At 48.3% G+C, this 23,693-nt stretch overlaps 1 protein-coding gene across 1 annotated transcript in view; it reads left to right on the top strand.

Moving 5' to 3' along the window:
• The window catches only part of LOC119964245 (roquin-1-like), a 215,959-nt gene extending 192,589 nt beyond the window's left edge, over positions 1-23,370 (top strand). The window contains exons 17-19 of the mRNA XM_038793525.1: positions 852-1,021; positions 13,094-13,206; positions 15,253-23,370. Coding sequence (XP_038649453.1) covers positions 852-1,021; positions 13,094-13,206; positions 15,253-15,394 — 425 coding nt within the window. The 3' untranslated portion in view covers positions 15,395-23,370. The remainder of the gene's footprint in view (positions 1-851; positions 1,022-13,093; positions 13,207-15,252) is intronic.
• The last annotated feature ends 323 nt before the right edge of the window (positions 23,371-23,693 follow it).

Genomic DNA, 23,693 nt, shown 5'->3' with positions numbered 1-23,693 from the left:
AAAACGTACCACCATGTCCCTCGGCAGCCCGTTTGTTCTGGGCTTCCTTGCGAGGGCTCTGTGCGCTCTGTCCAATTCCAGGGGCCGAGGGAACGCCCCAGCCCCCATCCACTTCTCCAACATGTCCGTCACATAGGCCCTCGCATCCGATCCCTCACTGCCTTGAGGGAGGCCAACAATTCTGAGATTCTGCCTCCTGGATCTATTCTCCAGGTCCACCAGCTTCTCCTGCATTCATTTCTGGCGGTTGTTCATGATCCCCACCTTGCTTTCCAGCATGGTTATATACTCCTCGTGCGCGGACAACTTTTGTTCGACCTCCTGGATCGCTCTCCCATGGGTTTCCTGATTCTGAACCACTTGATCAATCGAAGCCTTAATCGGGTCCAGCGTGTCCTTCTTCAGCTAGGCGAAGCAATCCTCGAAAAACTTCACCAACTGCTCCGTCGACCACTGTGCCGTGTCCCTGCGGCCCTTGCCCTCCGCAATGCTGTCCCGTGTTACCAGCTCTGCTTGCATCTCCCTTATAGGACTTTGTCGTCTCACACATCCACTTCTGGTCCAATTCTCCAAACACCGGAGGATTTCTCCTTACTATCTCACTCTTCGCTGCTTTATCCCATAAAATCCGGGGGGAAAACAGGGGAGCTATCAAATGTGCAACCTACCTCTCCATGGCAGCCACCGGAAGTCTTCTGTTCCTATATCTTATGGTCTATGGTCTTATGGAAGTTGGTCTGAATTTGGACACAGAGAGCGGAGTTTTGGAAGAGCACAGGTAAAAGGAGAGTACAGCCAGGCTAGTATTGGAATAGTCCAGTCTGAAGATACTCACTGACGTGGGCTCTGTTCTTTCATGCTCCAGCCTGCTCACAGTCCAGTGTTGTTGCAGCGAGAGGTCACCAGCCAAGTTCCACAACAGCACACCTCGTGGCCTAGCCTAATGTCCAGTGAGCAGCTGAGCTTGGAGCTGCACCAGGTCGAGAGGGAGATCGGCAAGAGGAAGTATGAGCTGGAGGCGGTGAGTGTTGCCTGGGGAGTCTCCGTGGAGAATTTTCAGAGTCACCGCTTATGCTAAACTGTCTAATTGCCATTGCAATTGAGCTCCATTACCACACACAGTTACATGAAGCAGCCTCATTTCCGGATATAATCCCCATTATGCCAGTGAGTAACCCTCCCCATTATGTGATTGAGGCTGACTCTTGGATTGAAACATCCCCAGGGAACGCCTTTGCCGTGCAACTCTCTCCTTGCCATCTTTTCTCCCCCACTCTCCTCTCATCCACTGTTTAAGTTCCCTTGCTCTAATAGTGGGTGCATTTTAGCTCTAACCACAAGTTCAGTCTGCAGGTTTGAAGTTATATATGCCCACTGCCCAATCCCTGATCATGCTTGCTCTTGGTTTCCATCAGTGACCTCTAGATCTTTATTCAAATCCAGCTCCCATGTTCCTCAGCTACACAGGATGTACATTGAACCTGACTGTCTCTCTGATCTCCTATTCAGTTGTTGAAGTTTGATGGTAACTTTGTGCAGTCTTCCAGCCCATCTCCCACTGCTGCTCTTACTTACTGAGTTTATGACTGGCCTAACTGGTTTTTCAGCTTTATTTAATTACAGAGTGGTTCCTGGCCAGAACTTCATTCTCATGCATTCACAGAGAATCATAGAATACCTTAAACACAGAAGGAGGCAATTCGAATCGTTGTGCCTGTGTTGGCTCCCTACACAAGCAATTCCCTAATGCCTCTCCCCTGCCTTCACCCCGTAATCCTGCACATTCTTCCTTTTCTGATAATATAATTCCTTTTTGAAGCCTCAATCACACTCTCAGACAATGCATTCCTGATCCTAACCACTTGCTGTGTAAGTCTGCCTCCACCACACTCACCTGATGAAGGAGCGACGCTCTGAAAACTAGTGATTCCAAATAAACCTGTTGTAAGACTTCTTACTGCACCACATTCTCAGCGCATTCCAGATCCTTACCACTCGCTGTGTTAATATGTTTTGCCTCATGTCTCCATTGCTTCTTTTGCGAATCACTTTCAACACGTGCCCTCTCATTCTTGATTCTTCCACCAAGAGGAACAATTTCTCTCTGTCTGCTCTGTCTGGACCGCCCCATAATTTTGAATATTTCTTCTCTCTCCTCTCTGCCTTCTCATCTTCGCGAAAACCAGTCCCAGCTTCTTCAATTGATCTCGGTAACTGAAGTTCCACATAGCTGGAACCATTCTCGTGAATCTTTTCTGCACTCTCTCCAATGCTTTCACATATTTCCTAAAGTACAGCAGCCAGAGCTGAAATGAACTGTGTTGAAGCCATTGCCTGTCTGCCCCAGAACTGACTATGCACACCTCTAGATCTTCATTGTCAGAGGAATGCCTCCAGGAGTGCATTCTCAAATCCACTATCCTTCAAATATCTTCTGGACCTCACTTACCCAGTACATCTGCCCTTAAACCTGGATTATAGTTTGTTGATGCTTCTTGCAGACCCCACCCTATCAATATCAACTTTATCCCATCACGGACCTCTGATCTGCACCTGGAACGCCCACCAAGTGTCTCCTCTCTAGATTCTGAGGGAGCTTGACAGGGTAGGTAGAGGATGTTTCCCCATGGTTTGGGGGGGGGGGGATCTAGAGACCACAGTTTAAATGCCTTCCACTTAAATCAGAAGAATAATTTTTTTCTCTCTGAGGATCATTAGTCTTTTGAATTCTCCTCCAAAGCGAGAGGAGATGCTGGGGCATTTAATAGATTCACGGTTGAGTTAGATTTCTGATCATAAGAGGGGCGCATGATTATCGGGCGGGGGGGGGGGGCACGTAGCAAACAGGAAAATGGAGTGCAGTCCACAATCAGATCAGCCAAGATCGTATTGAACGGGGGAGCCGGCTGGATGGGATGAGTAGTTCTCTGCTGCTCCACTTCTTATGATCCTGTTCTCCTTTTGCAACCAGAATTGCATCTATATAATCACTGTTCCAATTTGCGGGCATGTTTTGGCTGCTATTTTGAGCCCAAGCCTATTATTTATATTTCTCATTTTCTTTACATCTTTTTTCTTTTCCCTTTACCTCTCCTTACACTCCCCTCTCCTGCATTCATGCCTCTCTCCATTTCTGAGCCATTGGGAGCCCAACCCCTACTCCAACCCTTCAATACCTTGCTACTCTGCTACCATCCCAGGCTTGACTCCACCCTCGATATGCCTACAGTTTACACTGGGAGCTAATCTTTCCTACCACCTTCCTGTCCCACTCAATCCCGCCCACTGCTGATCCTGTGAACTCTGCCAGCCGATAAACTCACATTGCCCTCTCCATATCTCTTGTGAACAAGGCCCTTGCCATCTGGAAACTTGCATCATTGGTGTGGTGATATGCCTGTGAATAATATTGTGTACACTTAGCAATGCGACCTCCAACCAGCAGGTGGGGCCAGACATCGGTCATGTGACATCCAGCTCTCAGCCGAGTGTACGATGTACACCAGGACAGTCGCACATAGGCTAGTTCCAGGAGAGTCTATGTATTTCAAACAGTAACCTAGTCTGTATAGCATTCTGATTGTTACCTTACCATGTATAAATCAATAAATCATCATTCTAGTTAAGTCACCAGCAGTTATGTATTGCTCATTGCAAAGACAAGGTCACAGAACACAACATGGTACCAGGAGTGCCGACAATTTGACGGTAACAGCAGACAAGATGAAGTGAAATCGGCCGAAGAACGAAAAAGAGAAGATTCTTCCATCGACCTGGTGAACTACAACGATTGGCGACTTAACGCAACAAACAACGTTGAAGTTCGAGATGGAAGATTTAAAGGCACCGCACCAGCTTCAAGCAGCAGTTTAAACTCCACGGCCTACAGGCACAGCCTAACGAAAGGCGAATTGTGATGCTGCTCAAGGTGGCGGATCCACAAGCAATTGAAATCTACAATACATTTGCTTTTGATAGAGGAGAGCAAGAGGTACAATGAGGTGATTAAGTACTTTGATCCGCATTGCTCTTCGGGAAACAAGATGAAACATTTGAAAGATATCTATTTTATATACGTATACAGAAACCAGGCAAATCTTTTGACAGTTTTGTAATCAACATGAGGCTGAAGGCCCAGTCCTGCAATTTCAGTGATCTAAACTCATTGATGATACATGACGAAATAGTATTTGGCATAGCGAATGATAAGCTCCATGAAAGGTTGTTATGGGAGGAAGACCTGAAAATGGAAAACGTGATTAAGATTTGTCAGGCGAGTGAGTTGGCTGCACACGTTAGCAAGGACAAACCTGAAACCATTAAAACCAGATGGAAAACTTTAGTGTGAATGAACGACACATTGGTAAAATGCGACCTCGACATGGGAATGAGGGCCAACCTCCTCAGTTGGTCCACATTGTACAGGCTGAACGTGCAGCTGAAAGTTGTCGATGAACCAAGACTGCCGATACACTGGGGTAAGAAGATCTAGACTCTGAGTGAATGTAAGCTTGAATGTATGCACACCACAGTGTATATGTTGCTATTTTTCATTGTGGACATGAAAAGGGAGTCCATCATAGGGACGCATGCATGTGAGGCCCTGAACTTAGTTGAGTGGCTGTCCGTTTCAGACAGCGAGTGGCCAGCCTAATTCTACAAATCTCAACGAGATATGCTGGTGCAGTCATTCAATGATAATCAAGCAAAAGTCCAGGCGGAGGACGACAAATGAGATGAAGAGACGAAGAACCAAAGGGTATTCCAGACTTCTGAAGGTGTATATCCTCCGTGGCATGATACAGGAGCATGATGAACCGGTATTGAATGTTAACTGTTCAGAGCGTGAACAGCCGATGAACTTCACTCTGGAGTTTAAGTTCGAGCCAAATGAGTATTTTAGAAATGAGGTAATTACGAAAGTATACCAGCTGGAATTGCAGCCCGACAAGCTTGAATCTTCATTCTTTGATTAATCAGAAATCACGGGATGCACAGGCTGCCAGATTGACTGGAAGAAAGGAAAATAAGGCACACTGAAAACCATTAAAACAAAGCCGAAGCATAAGGGTCGGAGTACTTGCAAAACAGTTACGAAAATTGTACCAAATAACTCAATCTTCATCTACTTCAGTCGTCCACAGCATGGAATGTTAAATAAAAATTCTGCAGCAAAACTCAATGCCGACTTAGAAACTGGCTGCCTCCTGTGCGAACACATAATTCCGTGTGCAATGTTGTATTTTACAGAAGTCCTTGCAGTTGATTCTGACTCTGATGAATACTACGATGACATATATGAAGACCTTGCAGAAAATAAAGACTTGGAGGATGAGCCAGATGACGATGACTATGAAACGCTGGTGAGGCTGTTTCGTGGGAGTGATGGCAAACTAGATGAAAACGCCTGGTTTGGTGGGAATGACGAGGTGGTCACCAGGGACGCCCAGGCTATGCAGGACACCCGAGAAGTGTGAAGGCTCTGAGATAGCGCACGCCGAGATGGAAAGTGAAATTGCAGTAGCCGACACCTCGGAGGAACAGGACTCTAATAAACTAATAATGGAAGACATAATACCAATTTTGGAGAAACTGGCTCCAGAAGGATATGGTGAATCGTCTCTGGCCTCTGAAATGGTTCCGGTAGCTGACTCCCGAGGCCACTCCACTGAACGATGATATGAGGAGCTGATGGCTATATCAGTATGTAGTTCTGTGACAACGGATGGTACGTACATAATATTGCAAGACCAGGAGGAGCCATCGCTTGGTTCATCAGGACCAGAGAACACATATATTGTGATTTTGTGTGATGAGGAGCTCAAACACGTGATGAAGGATCAGCACCCAACGTTATAGATGTGGCTCCAACCCAGGCACCAGAGTTCGAGGCTCTGCAACCACCCACTGAAGGCACAGATGTGGTTGTGACCACACAGTCCCTCGGGACACACGCCGACACGAGAAGTCCCAACTGATGATCCACACATTGCTGCTCCCATGGTGCAGACCAGCGGCAAGACTGGAGTTACCAAACCCAAACGCAATTAACATACAATTAATAACATATCCCCCTTGATAATTCCTCCCCGGCTAACCTACCACTTTCCTTATCCAGCCTTCTATGGTAGCACTTAACACCAAATCACCTTGGTCAGATGCCCTATTCCTCCAGCACCTGCTCCTTTCGCCGCCTTTCACAACCTCTCACCTCATTTAAATTCCTTGTTCCCCGTCACTCGCCCAAGTTACCACACAAGTTTTCTCACTGCGATATCCGCATTGACTTTCCTCCCTCAGCCCCTGCACCTCCATCGTCGGTGATTTCAATCTTCCATCTCAACCTATCATGTCCTCTCATGAGTTCACTGTCATCTTGTCCTCCCTAAATCTCCCCCTCCATATAAACCTCCCGTGCCATTCTCCCCACCATGTTCTGAATTCTCCAACGAGGGGAAACATTCTCTCAGCATCCATCCTGTCAAGCTCCCTCGGAATCTTATATGTTTCAATAAGATCATCTCTCATTCTGCAATGAGTACAGACCCAACCAGCTCAACCTTTCCTCATCAGATATTCCATTCCTCAGTGGAATCAGCCCAGTGAACCTTCTCTGAACTTCTTCCAATGTCGGAACATCCGTCCTTAAGTAAGGAGACCAACACTGTGCCTAGTACTCACAGTGTAGTCTCCCCAATGTGCTGTATCGATGGAGCAAGACTTCCCTACTTTTATACTCCATCCCCCTTGTAATAAAGGACAACATTCCATTGACCTTCCTAATCACTTGCTGTACCTGCAGGTTAACGTTCTGTGATTCATACACAAGGACACCCAGATCCCTCTGTACCACAGCTTTCTGCAGTCTCTCTCCATGTCAATAATATTCTGCTTTTCTATTCTCCCGAACAAAGTGGACAACCTCACATTTTCCTACGTTATACTCCATTTGCCAATTTTCTGCCCACTCACACTTTTTTATACCTTTTGTGGGATGTGGGCTGGGCTGGCTGGACCAGCATTTATTGCCCATCCCTAATTGACCTTGAACTGAGTGGCCTTGCTCGGCCATTCCAGAGGACATTTCAGAGTCAAAACGTTACTGTGGCTCTGGAGTCACATGTAGGCCAGACCGGGTAACGACGGCAGATTTCCTTCCTTAAAGGACATTAGTGAACCAGATGGGTTTTTACAATTGATGATGATTTTATGGTCATCATTAATCTTGAGATTGCAGACTGAAATAAACTTTCACCATCTGCTGCAGTGGGATTCAAACTCAGATCCCCAAAGCATTAGCCTGAGTTTCTGGATTACTAGTCCAGTGATAATACCACTATCAGTCCCCTCCCCTAAAACCTATCTGTAACTCGGTGCAGACTCTTTGTGTTCTCCTCATAACTTGTTTTTCCCACCTATCTTTGTATTGTCAGCAGACTTTGCTACGGTATAGTCAGTCCCTTCATCCAGATCATTAATATCAATTATAAACAGCTCTGATCCCTGTGCCACTCCACTAGTTACAGTTTGCTAACCTAAAAATCGCCCATTTTTGTTAGTTAATCAATCCTCTATACTTAATTTTTCCATTTAAGGGACAATTTAGCGTGACCAATCTATCTACCTGCACATCTTTGCGTTGTGGGGGTGAGACCCACGCAGACACGGGAAGAATGTGCAAACTCCACATGGACAGTGACCCAGGGCCGGGATCAATCCCAGGTCCTTTGCGCTGTGAGGCAGCAGTGCTAGCCAGTGCCCCACTGTGCCGCCCACATATTAAGATATTACCCCCCAACATCACGAGCTCTTACCTTGTGCAGTAAATTTTTTATGTGGCACCTTATCGAATGCCTTTCGAAAATCCAAATACACTAGGTCTACTGACTTCCCATGATGCCTCCTGTTCGTTACATCTTTAAGTCTAAATTTGTCAAAGATTTCCCTTTCATTAAACCGGATTGACTCTGCCTGATTGTATTATAATGTTTCAAATATCCTGCTATTACTTCCTTAAGAATAGATTCCTGCATTTCCCCAATGACATATGTTAGGCTAACTGACCGATGGTTTCCTGTTCTCTGTCTCCCTCCTTTCCGGAATAGGAGCTTGTTATTTTCAGTTTTCCAATCTGCTTGGACCTTTCCAGAATCCAGTGAGTTTGGGAAGATTACAACCAATACATGCATTATCTCTGCAGCCACTTCCTTTTAGACACAAAGGTGCAGGCCCTTAGATCTGGGGGACTTGCCAGCATTTGGTCCCTAAGAGGCAATTTAGCATGGCCAATCCACCAAACCTGCACATCTTTGGACTGTGGCAGGAAACCGGAGCACCCGGAGAAAACTCACGGAGACATGGGGAGAATGTAGAAACTCCACACAGACAGTTACCCAAGGCTGGAATTGAACCCAGATCCCTGGCGCAGTGAGGCAGCAGTGCTAACCACTGTGCTGCAGTGTTGCTGTTACAGAGAAATACAGCACAGAACAGGCCCTTCGGCCCACGATGTTGCGCCGAACTTTTGTCCTAGGTTAATCATAGAATTTTGGACAATTTTTCATGGCCAATCCACCCAACCTGCACATCTTTGGACTGTGGGAGGAAACCGGAGAACCCGGAGGAAACCCACGCAGTCACGGGGAGGATGTGCAGACTCCACACAGACAGTGACCCAAGTCGAACTTGGGACCCTGGAGCTGTGAAGCAATTGTGCTATCCACAATGCTACCGTGCTGCCCTTAAGAAGTTAACCTACACTCCATTATTCTACCCTAATCCAAGTACCTATCCAATAGCCGCTTGAAGGTCCCTAACTTTTCCGACTCAACTACTACCACAGGCACTGCATTCCATGCCCCCACTACTCTCTGGGTAAAGAACCTACCTCTGACATCCCCTCTATATCTTCCACCATTTATCTTAAATTTATGTCCCCTTGTAATGGTGTGTTCCACCCGTGGAAAAAGTCTCTGACTGTCTACTCTATCTATTCCCCTGATCATCTTATAAACCTCTATCAAGTCGCCCCTCATCCTTCTCCGTTCTAATGAGAAAAGGCCTAGCACCCTCAACCTTTCCTCGTATGACCTACTCTCCATTCCAGGCAACATCCTGGTAAATCTCCTTTGCACCTTTTCCAAAGCTTCCACATCCTTCCTAAAATGAGGTGACCAGAACTGCACACAGTACTCCAAATGTGGCCTGACCAAGGTTTTGTACAGCTGCATCATCACCTCACGGCTCTTAAATTCAATCTCTCTGCTAATGAACGCTAGCACACCATAGGCCTTCTTCACAGCTCTATCCACTTGAGTGGCAACTTTCAAAGAACTATGAACATAGACCCCAAGATCTCTCTGCTCCTCCACATTGCCAAGAACCCTACCATTAACCCTGTATTCCGCATTCAGATTTGTCCTTCCAAAATGGACAACCTCACACTTGTCAGGGTTAAACTCCATCTGCCACTTCTCAGCCCAGCTCTGCATTCTATCTATGTCTCTTTGAAGCCGACAACAGCCCTCCTCACTATCCACAACTCCACCAATCTTCGTATCATCTGCAAATTTACTGACCCACCCTTCAACTCCCTCATCCAAGTCGTTAATGAAAATCACAAACAGCAGAGGACCCAGAACTGATCCCTGCGGTACGCCACTGATAACTGGGCTCCAGGCTGAATATTTACCATCCACCACCACTCTCTGTCTTCTATCGGTTAGCCAGTTTGTTATCCAACTGGCCAAATTTCCCACTATCCCATGCCTCCTTACTTTCTGCATAAGCCTACCATGGGGAACCTTATCAAATGCCTTACTAAAATCCATGTACACTACATCCACTGCTTTACCTTCATCCACATGCTTGGTCACCACCTCAAAGAATTCAATAAGACTTGTACGGCAAGACCTACCCCTCACAAATCCGTGCTGACTATCCCTAATCAAGCAATGCCTTTCCAGATGCTCAGAAATCCTATCCCTTAGTACCCTTTCCATTACTTTGCCTACCACCGAAGTAAGACTAACTGGCCTGTAATTCCCAGGGTTATCCCTATTCCCTTTTTTGAACAGGGGCGCGACATTCGCCACTCTCCAATCCTCTGGTCCCACCCCTGTTGACAGTGAGGACGAAAGGATCATTGCCAACGGCTCTGCAATTTCATTTCTTGCTTCCCATAGAATCCTTGGATATATCCCGTCAGGCCCGGGGGACTTATCTGTCCTCAAGTTTTTCAAAACGCGCAACACATCTTCCTTCCTGACAAGTATCTCCTCAAGCTTATCAGTCTGCTTCACGCTGTCCTCTCCAACAATATGGCCCCTCTCGTTTGTAAATACTGAAGAAAAATACTTGTTCAAGACCTCTCCTATCTCTTCAGACTCAATACACAATCTACCGCTACTGTCCTTAATCGGACCTACCCTCGCTCTAGTCATTCTCATATTTCTCACATATGTGTAAAAGGCCTTGGGGTTTTCCTTGATCCTACCCGCCAAAGATTTTTCATGCCCTCTCTTAGCTCTCCTAATCCCTTTCTTCAGTTCCCTCCTGGCTATCTTGTATCCCTCCAGCGCCCTGTCTGAACCTTGTTTCTTCAGCCTTACTTAAGTCTCCTTCTTCCTCTTACCAAGACATTCAACCTCTCTTGTCAACCATGGTTCCCTCACTCGACCATCTCTTCCCTGCCTGACAGGGACATACATATCAAAGACACGCAGTACCTGTTCCTTGAACAAGTTCCACATTTCACTTGTGTCCTTCCCTGACAGCCTATGTTCCCAACTTCTGCACTTGAATTCTTGTCTGACAGCATTGTATTTACCCTTCCCCCAATTATAAACCTTGCCCTGTTGCTCGCACCTGTCCCTCTCCATTACTAAAGTGAAAGTCACAGAATTGTGGTCACTACCTCCAAAATGCTCCCCCACTAACAAATCTATCACCTGCCCTGGTTCATTACCAAGTACTAAATCCAATATGGCCTCCCCTCTGGTCGGACAATCTACATACTGTGTTAGAAAAGCTTCCTGGACACACTGCACAAACACTACCCCATCCAAACTATTTGATCTAAAGAGTTTCCACTCAATGTTTGGGAAGTTGAAGTCGCCCATGACTACTACCCTGTGACTTCTGCACCTTTCCAAAATCTGTTTCCCAATCTGTTCCTCCACATCTCTGCTGCTATTGGGGGGCCTATAGAAAACTCCCAACAAGGTGACTGCTCCTTTCCTATTTCTAACTTCAACCCATATTACCTCAGTAGGCAGATCCCCCTCGAACTGCCTTTCTGCAGCTGTTATACTATCTCTAATTAACAATGCCACCCCCCCCCCCCCCCCCCCACCTCTTTTACCATCCTCCCTAATCTTGTTGAAACATCTATAACCAGGGACCTCCAACAACCATTTCTGCCCCTCTTCTATCCAAGTTTCCGTGATGGCCACAACATCGTAGTCCCAAGTACAGATCCATGCCTTAAGTTCACCCACCTTATTCCTGATGCTTCTTGCATTAAAGTATACACACTTCAACCCATCTCCTTGCCTGCAAGTACTCTCCTTTGTCATTGTTACCTTCCCCACTTCATCACTACGTGCTTTGGCGTCCTGACTATCGTCTACCTTAGTTGCTGGACTACAGATCCGGTTCCCATTCCCCTGCCAAATTAGTTTAAACCCTCCCGAAGAGTACTAGAAAACCTCCCCCCCCCCCCCCCCCCCCCCCAGGATATTGGTGCCCCTCTGGTTCAGATGCAACCCGTCCTGCTTGTACAGGTCCCACCTTCCCCAGAATGCGCTCCAATTATCCAAATACCTGAAGCCCTCCCTCCTACACCATTCCTGCAGCCACGTGTTCAACTGCACTCTCTCCCTATTCCTAGCCTCGCTATCACGTGGCACCGGCAACAAACCAGAGATGACAACTCTGTCTGTCCTGGCCTTTAACTTCCAGCCTAACTCCCTAAACTTGTTTATTACCTCCACACCCTTTTTCCTACCTACATCGTTGGTACCAATGTGCACCACGACTTCTGGCTGCTCACCCTCCCCCTTCAGGATCCTGAAGACACGATCAGAGACATCCCTGGCCCTGGCACCCGGGAGGCAACATACCTTTCGGGAGTCTCGCTCGCGACCACAGAATCTCCTATCTATTCCCCTAACCATTGAATCTCCTATTACTATTGCTTTTCTATGCTCCCCCCTTCCCTTCTGATCCCCAGAGCCAGACTCAGTGCCAGAGACCTGGCCGCTGGGGCCTTCCCCCGGTAGGTCATCCCCCCCAATAGCATCCAAAACGGTATACTTGTTTTGAAGGGGAACGGCCACGAGGGATCCCTGCACTGTCTGCCTGTTAGTTTTCTTTCCCCTGACTGTAACCCAGCTACTCTTGTCCAGTACCTTTGGTGTGGCTACCTCCCTGTAACTCTTCTCTATGACCCCCTCTGCCTCCCGGATGATCCGAAGTTCCTCCAGCTCCAGCTCCAGTACCTTAACATGGTCTCTGAGGAGCTGGAGTTGGGTGCACTTCCCGCAGGTATAGTCAGCGGGGACACCAGTGGTATCCCTCACCACCCACATCCTACAGGAGGAGCATGCAACTGCCCTAGCCTCCATCCCCTCTTACTTTACAGAATTAGCTGCCCCTTGGACCAACTGGACCTCCGCCCTCCGACTCTACTTCCAGTCAGCTGTACTCTAAACTCCTGGCTCCCTTCACGCTCTTTGATAAATATAAGAAATGAAATGTAAGGAGCACCTTACTCCCTCCTCACCTAACTCCCTCAGTCACCAAACTCTCACTGTAGCACTCAAATGCCACAAGCTCAGCACTCCAGTGCAAACAGTGTTAGTGTTGTCTTTTGTGAAGACACAAATTATCTGTTCAAAGTTTTTGCCATTTTCTTGTTTTCCCTTATTAAGTCTCATCCTCTGAGGGACCAATGTGTAACTACTCCCTCCTGTTTATATACTTATCGAACGTTTTACTGTCTGAGGTTTGCAGTAATATTGTGACAGCAGTGGAATTTGACCACAATGCACGGCCTTGTGATGGACTCTGATTCTTTATATCTCTTACACAGGAAAGCCGACCCTCCCTGGACATGCAGTATAAGCTGGCGTCTAACAGTCAGACTGAGAATGGGCAGTCTGAACAGCAGCATAAGGCCCCTGAGGACCTGCAGCCTTCCCTCAGGTAACAGTTCAGCTCCAAGTATTTATCAGTCTAATTCGGTCAGAGCAGCTCCTCGTTTATCGAGCTCTATCACATTTCTAACGAATCTGATTTTTTAAATTTTGAGTGCCCAATTCATTTCTTCCAATTTTCGGGCAATTTAGTGTGGCCAATTCATGTACCCTGCACAACCTTTGGGTTGTGGGAGTGAAATCCACGCAAAAACGGGAAGACGGTGCAAACTCCACACGGACAGTGACCCAGGGTCGGGATCGAACCTGGGACCTCAGCGCCGTGAGGTTAACCACTGCGCCACCGTGCTGCCTGCGAATCTGATTTTTTAAATAGACTCTGAAAAGTGACCATGCCCCACTTCGATGTGCTGTATCTTTTTGCTTTTCCATTAACAAAATGCAGTTTTTCATCACCGATATCTTAAGAGAACAGGGCTAGTGCTGCAGGCGAGTGGCAATAATTATTGTAACTAAACCATACAGGCCCAACAGCCCTGGATGCAAGTTTAGTTTGCCAAATTGGCTGTTCCCTTATTCATATATACTCCAGGCATTGAAACAGTCGTCTTATCCTGGATTATAGCATCTGGTGAGGATATAATCGGACTGGACCATAATATTCTTTGCATCCGATTAGCCTGCAGACTGGCCTCTTTGGCAAATTAGCGGATGGGCCCAGGAACCATGGGCAGGATTCTCCGTTTCCCGACGCCGATTTCGTAATCGGCGATCAGGCGGAGAATCCATTTTTACGACCAAATGGGGGGCAGCGCCTCATTTAAGAAGGCTGCATATGCTCCACCCCCTTCAAAATGGTATCATCGCGGCCGTTGGGGTGGCCTCAGGATGTCCGCTGTAGGCCCTCCCGCGATGCTCAGCCCTCGATGGGCCGCGTTCCCAACCACGCGGTTGATGTGTGGTCTCAGCGGTCAGGAACCTGACGTGGCGGCTGCGGACTGTGTCCAGTGCCGCCACATCGGGCAGGAGCCATGCTGCTGGGCAGGGGGATTTCAGCGAGGGGTGGGGGATGTCCAGGGGACACTATCTGGCAGGTCGGGTCCGTGCACGGCCGGCGTCATGTTGTACTGTGCGACCGCTTCAGGTCGTCGCCATGCGCAGGCCACGACCCAGCAATTCTCTGGCAGTTTATTTTGTGGAGGCCGGGCGTTTTACGTGGCACGGCTGCTAGCCCCTAACCGGTCAGGTGATTGGTGCTGGGGCGGTGCTAATTCTTCCCACATAAAACGCCATGGATGCTCCGGACATAGCCTCAAAATCGGAGTATCCAGCCCCATACCTGGGGTGAAGAATTCCGCAGTTTTGAAATGCTAAGATAGACTTGAGTTGGAGAGGGTTACAATATTCTGACTGCCTGGTTGAGGTTTAGGTATGGCCATAACAGGGTTAGAGCTGACTCTCTTCTAAATTTGGCACGCGAGGTTTGGTTTTTCATTGATTGTATTTTGGCCATGGTTTAGGGTAGGCTGTGGTCTGGTTCCAGTAGAGATTGACAGTATTTTGACCAGAGCTGCCTTGCGCTGTACTCTGAGGGGAATTGGACCGGACCTGGGTTTAACTGTCTATAAGTTCGACTATCGGTCTGACTTTATTCCACTGAATGTTTTGTTGCAGCCTTAAAAGTGTTGATAGTGTCAGTTTAGGAAGTTTTCAGCTTCAATCTTGCCATTGAACAATTGGGTTTCTCCCAATCCATCTACCTGTTTATGTCCACTCTCCGTGCAGGGCGGCTACAGGCTGGAAGCGTCCAGTGACAGTGAAATGCACTGTTATCTGTGAGGCACTTTATTCCAGAATAATGTTGTTTCTGCTGACAAAGCTGCTTTAAGCCAGACACTCGTGTCGATGAAATATATTTGCAATACTGGCACATTGCAGTCCTGGTTCAGTTGGAGAAATATACTCCAGCGGTAAGAGGCTAAGAAACAGGAAGTTCTCGAGCTTGAGGAGAGCAAATTTTCTACATCCACAGAAGGGTAAAAGCTGTTCATGCTGCAGACTCTGAATATCTAAATCTGTTCTTCTTGTTGTACAGTGAGGGATCCAAGGTCGGAGCCTCCAGCTTCATTACAGAAAGCTCCATCAGTGCGCTCACCAACAAAGCTGCCTCTCTGAACCTGGCCCCTGACACCGAGGGAGCTGGGGACCGCTGCGACAGCCAACAGAATGGGCTTTAAACTAACCAAGCTGGCAGCCTGCCCTGGACAAACCAGTCTGAATGCCTCATTTAAACAATGCAGCACTGCAACCGACAGACTTGACATGCCACTCATCCAGATGCAATGCGTCAAAGTAGCATTGAATTTTTTTGTTGTTGTTGTTGTGTATGTGTGAATTAACTTTTTGTTTTATTAGCACGCATGCCTTGGCTCGCAAGGCATGGGACATATCCTTATGATTACCTGGTTAATCTTAGTGAAGTAATCTCACCTTATATACCCCTACTTCAGAACTGTGCCTGCAACAGCGCAAGGTGATGAAGTCACATTCCCATGGGATTCTGAGATGATGCGACGAAGCTCGACATCACAGATGGAACCTTTTTAGTTCCACCGCAGTGAGGAGCAAATACTTCCACTAACATACTTACCGCAAGGCTGTTACTTTCTGGAACGAGACCGCTCTGGTATCTTACTTTTTGTGGACCTTCACCAGAAGCCGCAACAGGGAAAAGAAACATCAGGAACCCTCTCGCCCAGAAAAGTAACATTCTTAAATATTGTCATTGTGCTTTCCACAGGGTGGAAATTAACTAACCCATGAGCAGCCTTACTGGGAAAGGTTTATTGCTTTCTGAACGCATTCTTTATTGAAGCCACTGCCTCCCTTTGCTAGGCCGTGCTCCACAAAGTCACATGGAGACTGAAATGTCACGCACTGGAGATGTGACCCAGGGGATTTGGACATAGGGTCCCGTGCAAGAGGGCTGAGACCCGGGGTCCCAGTGCGGAAGGGGCTGAGACCCAGGGTCCCAGTGGGGATGGGGCTGAGACCCGGGGTCCCAGTGCGGATGGGGCTGAGACCTGGGGTCCCAGTGGGGATGGGGCTGAGACCCGGGGTCCCAGTGCGGATGGGACTGAGGCCCGGTGTCCCAGTGGGGATGGGGCTGAGACCCGGGGTCCCAGTGGGGATGGGGCTAGGGGATGGGGCTGAGACCTGGGGTCCCAGTGGGGATGGGGCTGAGACCCGGTGTCCCAGTGGGGATGGGGCTGAGACCCGAGGTCCCAGTGGGGATGGGGCTGAGACCCGGGGTCCCAGTGGGGATGGGGCTGAGACCTGGGGTCCCAGTGCGGATGGGGCTGAGACCTGAGGTCCCAGTGCGGATGTGGCTGAGACCCGGTGTCCCAGTGGGGATGGGGCTGAGACCTGGGGTCCCAGTGGGGATGGGGCTGAGACCCGGTGTCCCAGTGGGGATGGGGCTGAGACCCGGTGTCCCAGTGGGGATGGGGCTGAGGCCCGGTGTCCCAGTGGGGATGGGGCTGAGGCCCGGTGTCCCAGTGGGGATGGGGCTGAGGCCCGGGGTCCCAGTGGGGATGGGGCTGAGACCCGGGGTCCCAGTGGGGATGGGGCTGAGACCCAGGGTCCCAGTGCGGATTGGACTGAGACCCGGGGTCCCAGTGGGGATGGGGCTGAGACCTGGGGTCCCAGTGGGAATGGGGCTGAGACCTGGGGTCCCAGTGGGGATGGGGCTGAGACCTGGGGTCCCAGTGGGGATGGGGCTGTGACCCGGGGTCCCAGTGCGGATGGGGCTGAGACTCGGGGTCCCAGTGCGAGAGGGCTGACAACCGGGGTCCCAGTGCAGGTGGGGCTGAGACCCGGGGTCCCAATGGGGATGGGGCTGAGACCCGGGGTCCCAGTGGGGATAGGACTGAGACCTGGGGTCCCAGTGGGGATGGGGCTGAGACCCGGGGTCCCAGATAGGATGGGGCTGAGACCCGGGGTCCCAGTGCGGATGGGGCTGAGACCCAGGGTGCCAGTGTGGGAGGGGCTGAGACCCAGGGTGCCAGTGCAGGCAGGGGTTGGGTTGTAAGTTGGATGACCTCCAGGGTACTCTGCAGAATTGTTTGTAGGATGATCCTCTGCTGCAGTGACATTTCAGTGTGTCCTGGGTTTGGAGAAGTTAGAGGTGGGATTGTGATCTGCACTCCAACACTGGCACATGGGAGCGAAGGTTGCAGTAATCCCAATTATTTCCAGTGGAAACTAGTCAAATAAAATCGAACCACAGGGAGAAAAAAAAATATTCAAATGACAACTTTGATGCATAAATGAAACGGGATGCGCTCTCTTCAATCTCGTCAGATTATTGCAGAGCAAATTGGCTATGTAATAATCTGATTTTTGGCATTGGCTAAGTGACAGATCCTGGTCACTGGTTTTGGAGGCCTGATTAAAGGATTCCAGTCACCTAGCCCTGGGTCAGACATATCTCCATCAAAGTCCTTGCGTGGACATAAATGAATGCGCTCCATGTCTCCCATGAAGGTGAGCTTGACCAGCCATTGACACTTGTAATTTTCACATTGAATTTTGACTTAATAGAACATTGGCTGGGAAGGTTATTCATTACTGAGTTCTGCTTGGAATTCGAGCTTTGTGTAGTTTGTGTGTGTGCGTGTGTTTTTTTTCAAGGAAGTTCCTTTAGTCACAACTTTTAAAGTAAACAAAAATATGTGTGCTTTGCTGCAAACTTCCTCTTGACATCGAGGAGACTGATTGTGTTTCAAGCTACACTCCAGAAGTCGTGGTTTTATAAAATCCCCAACTGTGTCAGCCCCCCGGCCTTCCTCCTCTTCCCCTAGTTTGATGGTGTCAACCTCGGTAATTGTGCTGGCTCCAGACTAAACCGAGGGTTTGGCCTGATATTCTGGGTACTCTCACACATTGTGATCCCAGGCGCGCCATTATGTGGCAGCTCCCTGCACTGTGATACACAGGAAAGGAGCTGATGAATCTTGTTAGACTGCAGGGAGTGTCACACAGCCAGGAGGAGTTTTTAGAGTTGGGATTAAGAAAGGTGAATTCAACACTTCCAGAGACACCCCTAGTTGACGTGAGTTCAAACCTCTGAATTCATGCCGTACCTTTCTCCTCCCCACCGCCACTGGTCATCCCGCACACACTCACTTCAGTCAAACTGGCCTTGGTCTGTACTTTGTCCTTTTGCTCGCAGGTTTAATGCCCCCTTGTTTAGCAGGTGGTATCTGTACCACCTTGGTTAAATCAACAAGTCAATATTATTGTCCTCAAACACGCGCAGGGCAGTGTTCACAGAATGATGCCTAAATGTCTGGGTCTCAGCAGGGAGATATTCCTGATCCAAGCCAGTGATGCCGTCTCTTGTTGCTTTTAGAAATGCCCTAGCTGAGGATTTACTGCCCTTCCCCCACCACTCCCCTCAGTGCCACCCCTCCCATCTCATGGCCTCCAGTTACTGCTCGTTGTATTCTGTACTCCAACAGATCCAATCTAGGCTGTGCAAATCCGACTCTTTAGGGGTGTAAGACAGTTGGAGGTAGTAGACTGGGGACAGAGAAGACGAGGCTATTCCATCAGAAACTTTGCCAAACTCCATCCACATCATTAACATCTCCCCATTTTGTTTCTGATTTCTAATAAGTGCAGTTTTTCTCTCTTTCTCACTGGGAGGGTGAGTACCCAGATCAAACTTTGGAGGACAACTTAACGAGGGGAGAACATGAATCCATTGTAGTTCCCAGAAATGAGAGGGCCAAGGACAGTTCACATCATGACACCTATCCAGAGATTTTCAAACCACACTCTGGGCTGTTTTAAATTGAAATGTTTCCTGCAGCAAAGCACTACCTCTTTAAACCTATGTTACTCAATGTTTTATCAACAGTACCAGTCACAGATCGAATGTTTTTAGATATTTTTTGCATCAGGTGTGTAACTCTTTCCTTCCTGAAAGTGAGTGCATCAATCTTGTTCATGCTGCTGGAACACCACCAGTAATGCATCAACCTCAATGCTGGGACAGTGCAGTGGGTGTACCCCCCGCGATGTGGTGTATCCCCTGCAGTGTTGGGTGCAGTTCCGGGAGAGTATTCCTCGTGGTTTTGGATACAGTTCTGGGAGAGTATCCATCGCGGTATTGGATGCAGTTCCAGGAGAGTATCCCTCGTCGTGCTGGATACAGTTCCGGGAGAGTATCCCTCAGGGTGTTGGGGTACAGTTCCGGGAGAGTACCCCTCGCAGTGTTGGATACAGTTCCGGAACAGTAACCCTCGTCGTGCTGGATACAGTTCCGGGAGAGTATCCCTTGGAGTGTTGGATACAGTTCAGGGAGCATATCCCTCCCGGTGTTGGATACAGTTCCGGGAGAGTATCTATTTCTGGGATAGTATCTATTGCGGTGTTGGCTAAGATCCGGGAGGGTATCCCCTGGGATGTTGGATACAGTTCCGGAGGGTATCCCTGGGTGTGTTGGATACAGTTCCAGGAGAGTATCCCTCGCGGTGTTGGATACAGTTCCGGGAGGGTATCCCTCGCGGTGTTGGATACAGTTCCGGGAGGGTATCCCTCGCGGTGTTGGATACAGTTCCGGGAGGGTATCCCTCGCGGTGTTGGATACAGTTCCGGAGGGTATCCCTGGGTGTGTTGGATACAGTTCCAGGAGAGTATCCCTCGCGGTGTTGGATACAGTTCCGGGAGGGTATCCCTCGCGGTGTTGGATACAGTTCTGGGAGAGTATCCCTCGCGGTGTTGGATACAGTTCCGGGAGGGTATCCCTCGCGGTGTTGGATACAGTTCCGGGAGGGTATCCCTCGCGGTGTTGGATACAGTTCCGGGAGGGTATCCCTCGCGGTGTTGGATACAGTTCTGGGAGGGTATCCCTCGGGGTGTTAGATACAGTGACTTTCTTCAAACTAATACTTTCTATCTGTGCCCCATCAGCTTGTTTCACTCCCTTCACAGCTTCAGACCCTTAATCTTGCCAATGACTTCTGTGAAGTTGTTTTTTGCAGTAAGAGATGGAGCTGATTATTACTCGCTCACATATGGAGAGGGGAGGACACTGCTGATGAGTAATGAAACAACAGATGTAATCAGCACACTGATTAACTGGTTGGCCATTAGGATTTTCTAGGGAGCTCATCCTCAAGCAGTTGTTTTGCTTGGGATTGGGCACCAAAATGAACAACAACAGGAAGTCTCTTGCTCCATGCTCATTGTGGAGACTGGCATTGAAGTCTGGGTACAGATCAAGGTTGGCTAGCTCTCTCAGCGGTAACTAACAAAGCAGGAACATTTTGATCCACCACTTACTTTGGGTGGTGTATCACTTCCAAGTGTGTTGAACTCTTCCCATAGATGTGGCTTTGCTGGATTGTGGGGAGGTTAAGGGAGGGGAGTTTTCACTGTCGCAAGCCCAGTAGCGATTGTCCATCAAACCCATATTCCATGTGCAGTAATCTAGAGCTTGCTATCGCACAACTTTTGGCTGGAGCTGGGAATAGCTGGTCAGGCTATAATCAGTCACCTACCACATCTGTGACCATTCATGATTGGTTATGCTGTGTACATCAGTATCTGCATTGGTCAGGATAAAGCCCAGGACTTGCCCAATCTTTTCAAATACAATTCTCATGGATCTAGTGAACCCATCATGCTGTCTGCCTTACCACTGAGCATAGCCCACTGTGGACAATTTCCAGCTGAAGGTTGTGGTCCCAGGAACATACTAACTCCATCCAGGAGTCAGAATTGTCAGTCCTGTACAAATCTCACTCTGATCCCTGACCTCTCCGCCCTCTGGGCCCCAAGCTCCTCGTTTCAATGTGGGGGGGGGGGGGGGGGGGGGGGGGCGGTCTGGCTCTTGACGATTCCTGGACCAAGACACTACATCCGGTTTGTTGGTTGTCTATTCCACCAGAAATCTGGATTCTGTGCAGAATATTCCAAATGACATCACTTAGGTTTGTTGTGTTTCCTAAATGTTGCTTCCTTTCCTTGAGAAATTATGAGCACCAGATCTGAACAGGGATCTGAAACTCGTTGAAATCATTAATATTAGTTTGTCTTGCTCCCGCTGATAATCAGTGAGGGCCTCGGAGTGCGTGTGCCCCACGAACTGCGCCTTGGGCAGTGTGGAGGTAGGAGCTGTCTTCATAAATGGCCAACCATTGACCCCTATCGTGGGTTTCACATAGGATGGGGCTTCGTACCGTAGAGTTTGACAATGGCACATTTGGTTTAGTTTGTAAACCGCTGCCAGTAATAGTTTCTAGCTGCTTTCTACAGCCTCGATACTCTGTGTCCTTTTGAGATGCCAATGTAGAAATGTCAGCCGTGAGTGCGTTTGTGAAATTGCATCAGTTAATCTCAGACTGGCTATTTTCTCTACTTTTAATTCATCTCTTCACTATCAGCAAAGGAATGAATGAATGAAATTTATTCAGCAGGCAGGGCTGCAGTGGTGTGAGAGATTGTCTTTCATCCCTCACCAGGTTTTTCTTCCCTTGCAGGTGCTAAAACAGCACATCTCTAACCACAATGCTGCCATGTGCTCACCCACCCCTCTCAAACTGGCAAATAACCTGCCAAATACCCTTCAAAACACCAGGTCCGCCCAATCTCTAACTCATTTCAGACAGCACAATTTAACAAAAATTCTTTCAGCCAGTCTCTTCAGTAGGTTACAGTCAGTGTCTTTCATGTCTTTGTCCCCTCCTGTCTCTGTCTTGTTTTCACTCTCTCGCTTTCTCTGTCTCTCCCTCTCTCTCTCTCTCTCTCTCTCTCGCGCTCGCTCGCTTTCTCTACCTCGCTCACTTTCTCTACCTCCCATGCTCTCTCTCTCTCGCGCTTTCTCTGTCTCTCCCTCTCTCTCTCTCCCTCTCTCTCTCTCTCTCTTTCTCTGTCTCTCCCTCCCCCTCTCTCTCTCTCTCTCTCTCTCTCTCTCTCCCTCTCTCTCGCTCGCTCGCTTTCTCTACCTCCCATGCTCTCTCTCTCTTTCCCCCTTGTTCTTCACTCCTTCCCTCTCACACACATGGAACTTCAATTCCCTCTACAATTATGCTTTGGGTAGAAAGAGCAATGAGTTATGTGCAACTTGGGCGGTGCTAAATGGAATGACGATATTACAAAGGTGAGACATGTCATGACATTGTGTGGGGAAACTACCACTACACACATGTAGGGAACTGCCAACTTTAATGCTTGTTTACAACCAAGTGCTCCATCTTGTGCCAGCCCTTGTGGTGTGGAAGTGGTCGGGTTTGACCCTGAACCTCACATTGCAACAGGCAGGTATTTGGTTTGGGGAATGCACAATATCCCCAGGCGGAGGCATAGACCCTTAAAAGAATTGGACTTCTCACCAGCTACCACTCCCATGGACTGTGGCCATCACGTGTACTGTCTCTGTCTTGGGCACTGTGTGCTCGACAGGTTGTTATCCCCAGTACACGATTCCGAGCATCGCGGTTAGAAATGTGCCACTTTTTACACACCACTAGACGTGCAAGATGTGGACCCGGTTGGCCAAGGTAGCTTCTGGGTGGCTGGGTTCACTATATTGCCTATAACCCCCCTCATTCTCACACATGTGCAGCCTCATCATCTGTCTCATTCTATACACTGGATGTTAGGAATCGCTAAGTGTACAATATACTTTTGTTTGGATTTATAATGAGCATGTGGACACTTTTCAGCTGCCCAGTAGTGTTTGGTTTTGCTAAGGGATCCTATCAAGAGAGTAATACCAATGGTTGCTATGAGCTTTAACTGTGTCACAGGAGGAAACCACCCACTACACCCGCTGCAGTTCATTCGCGCAGTGAGAATATTGCCTTTCTCACACATCAGCTTGTTTAGTTTTCTTAAATTAAGGTAAAAAAAAATTTCCAGAAAATTTTGTTTGATATACTCCAGTATGGAATGTTTTAGAATATCTTTCTCCAATGTGGAATGTAGCTTTTTTCCTTTGTAAAGAATTCACTGTGTGAACATTGTTTTTTGCCTTTGTATAGTACAATAATATTCAGCTACAGGATTGGGACGACAAGGGGATAAAAATAAACTGTACATGAAATTGTTCTGCTTGTCAGAAAGTGAATGCAGTTCGTGCAACGAGCGAAGTTCACAAGGACTTCAATAAATTGTTTAAAAACAAAAAAAATCTTTGAATTGCAACTGGTGTCTTTGGTGCTGTTTATTTAATTTGTTAACAAATCCTCCAACTGTTATGTCCCTGCCCCACAGCTTGGGAAAGTCCGGGGCCACTCTACTGAGGCCTATGACACAGAAGTGGCCTGAGCTACGCCTTTGCCTGATTCCTCCCCTGCAGCCTCTGGCTCTCGGCGCCGACTCTCAATGCTTTCCCTTCTGTGGCCTCCTCCAATACAAGAAACCCAATTGTTGAGCTTGCTCTGGGTGAGGTTGGAGGCACCTCAGTGTAGCTGACTAAGTTGGGGACGGGGGTGGCAGATGGTTGGGATAGTATCAGGGCCCTCT

The sequence above is a fragment of the Scyliorhinus canicula genome, chromosome 4 (genome assembly GCF_902713615.1).
Source record: "Scyliorhinus canicula chromosome 4, sScyCan1.1, whole genome shotgun sequence".
NCBI classification, from domain to species: domain Eukaryota; kingdom Metazoa; phylum Chordata; class Chondrichthyes; order Carcharhiniformes; family Scyliorhinidae; genus Scyliorhinus; species Scyliorhinus canicula.
The sequence above is the reverse complement of the archived record's forward strand: the minus strand, read 5'-3'. Positions and strand labels throughout refer to the sequence as shown.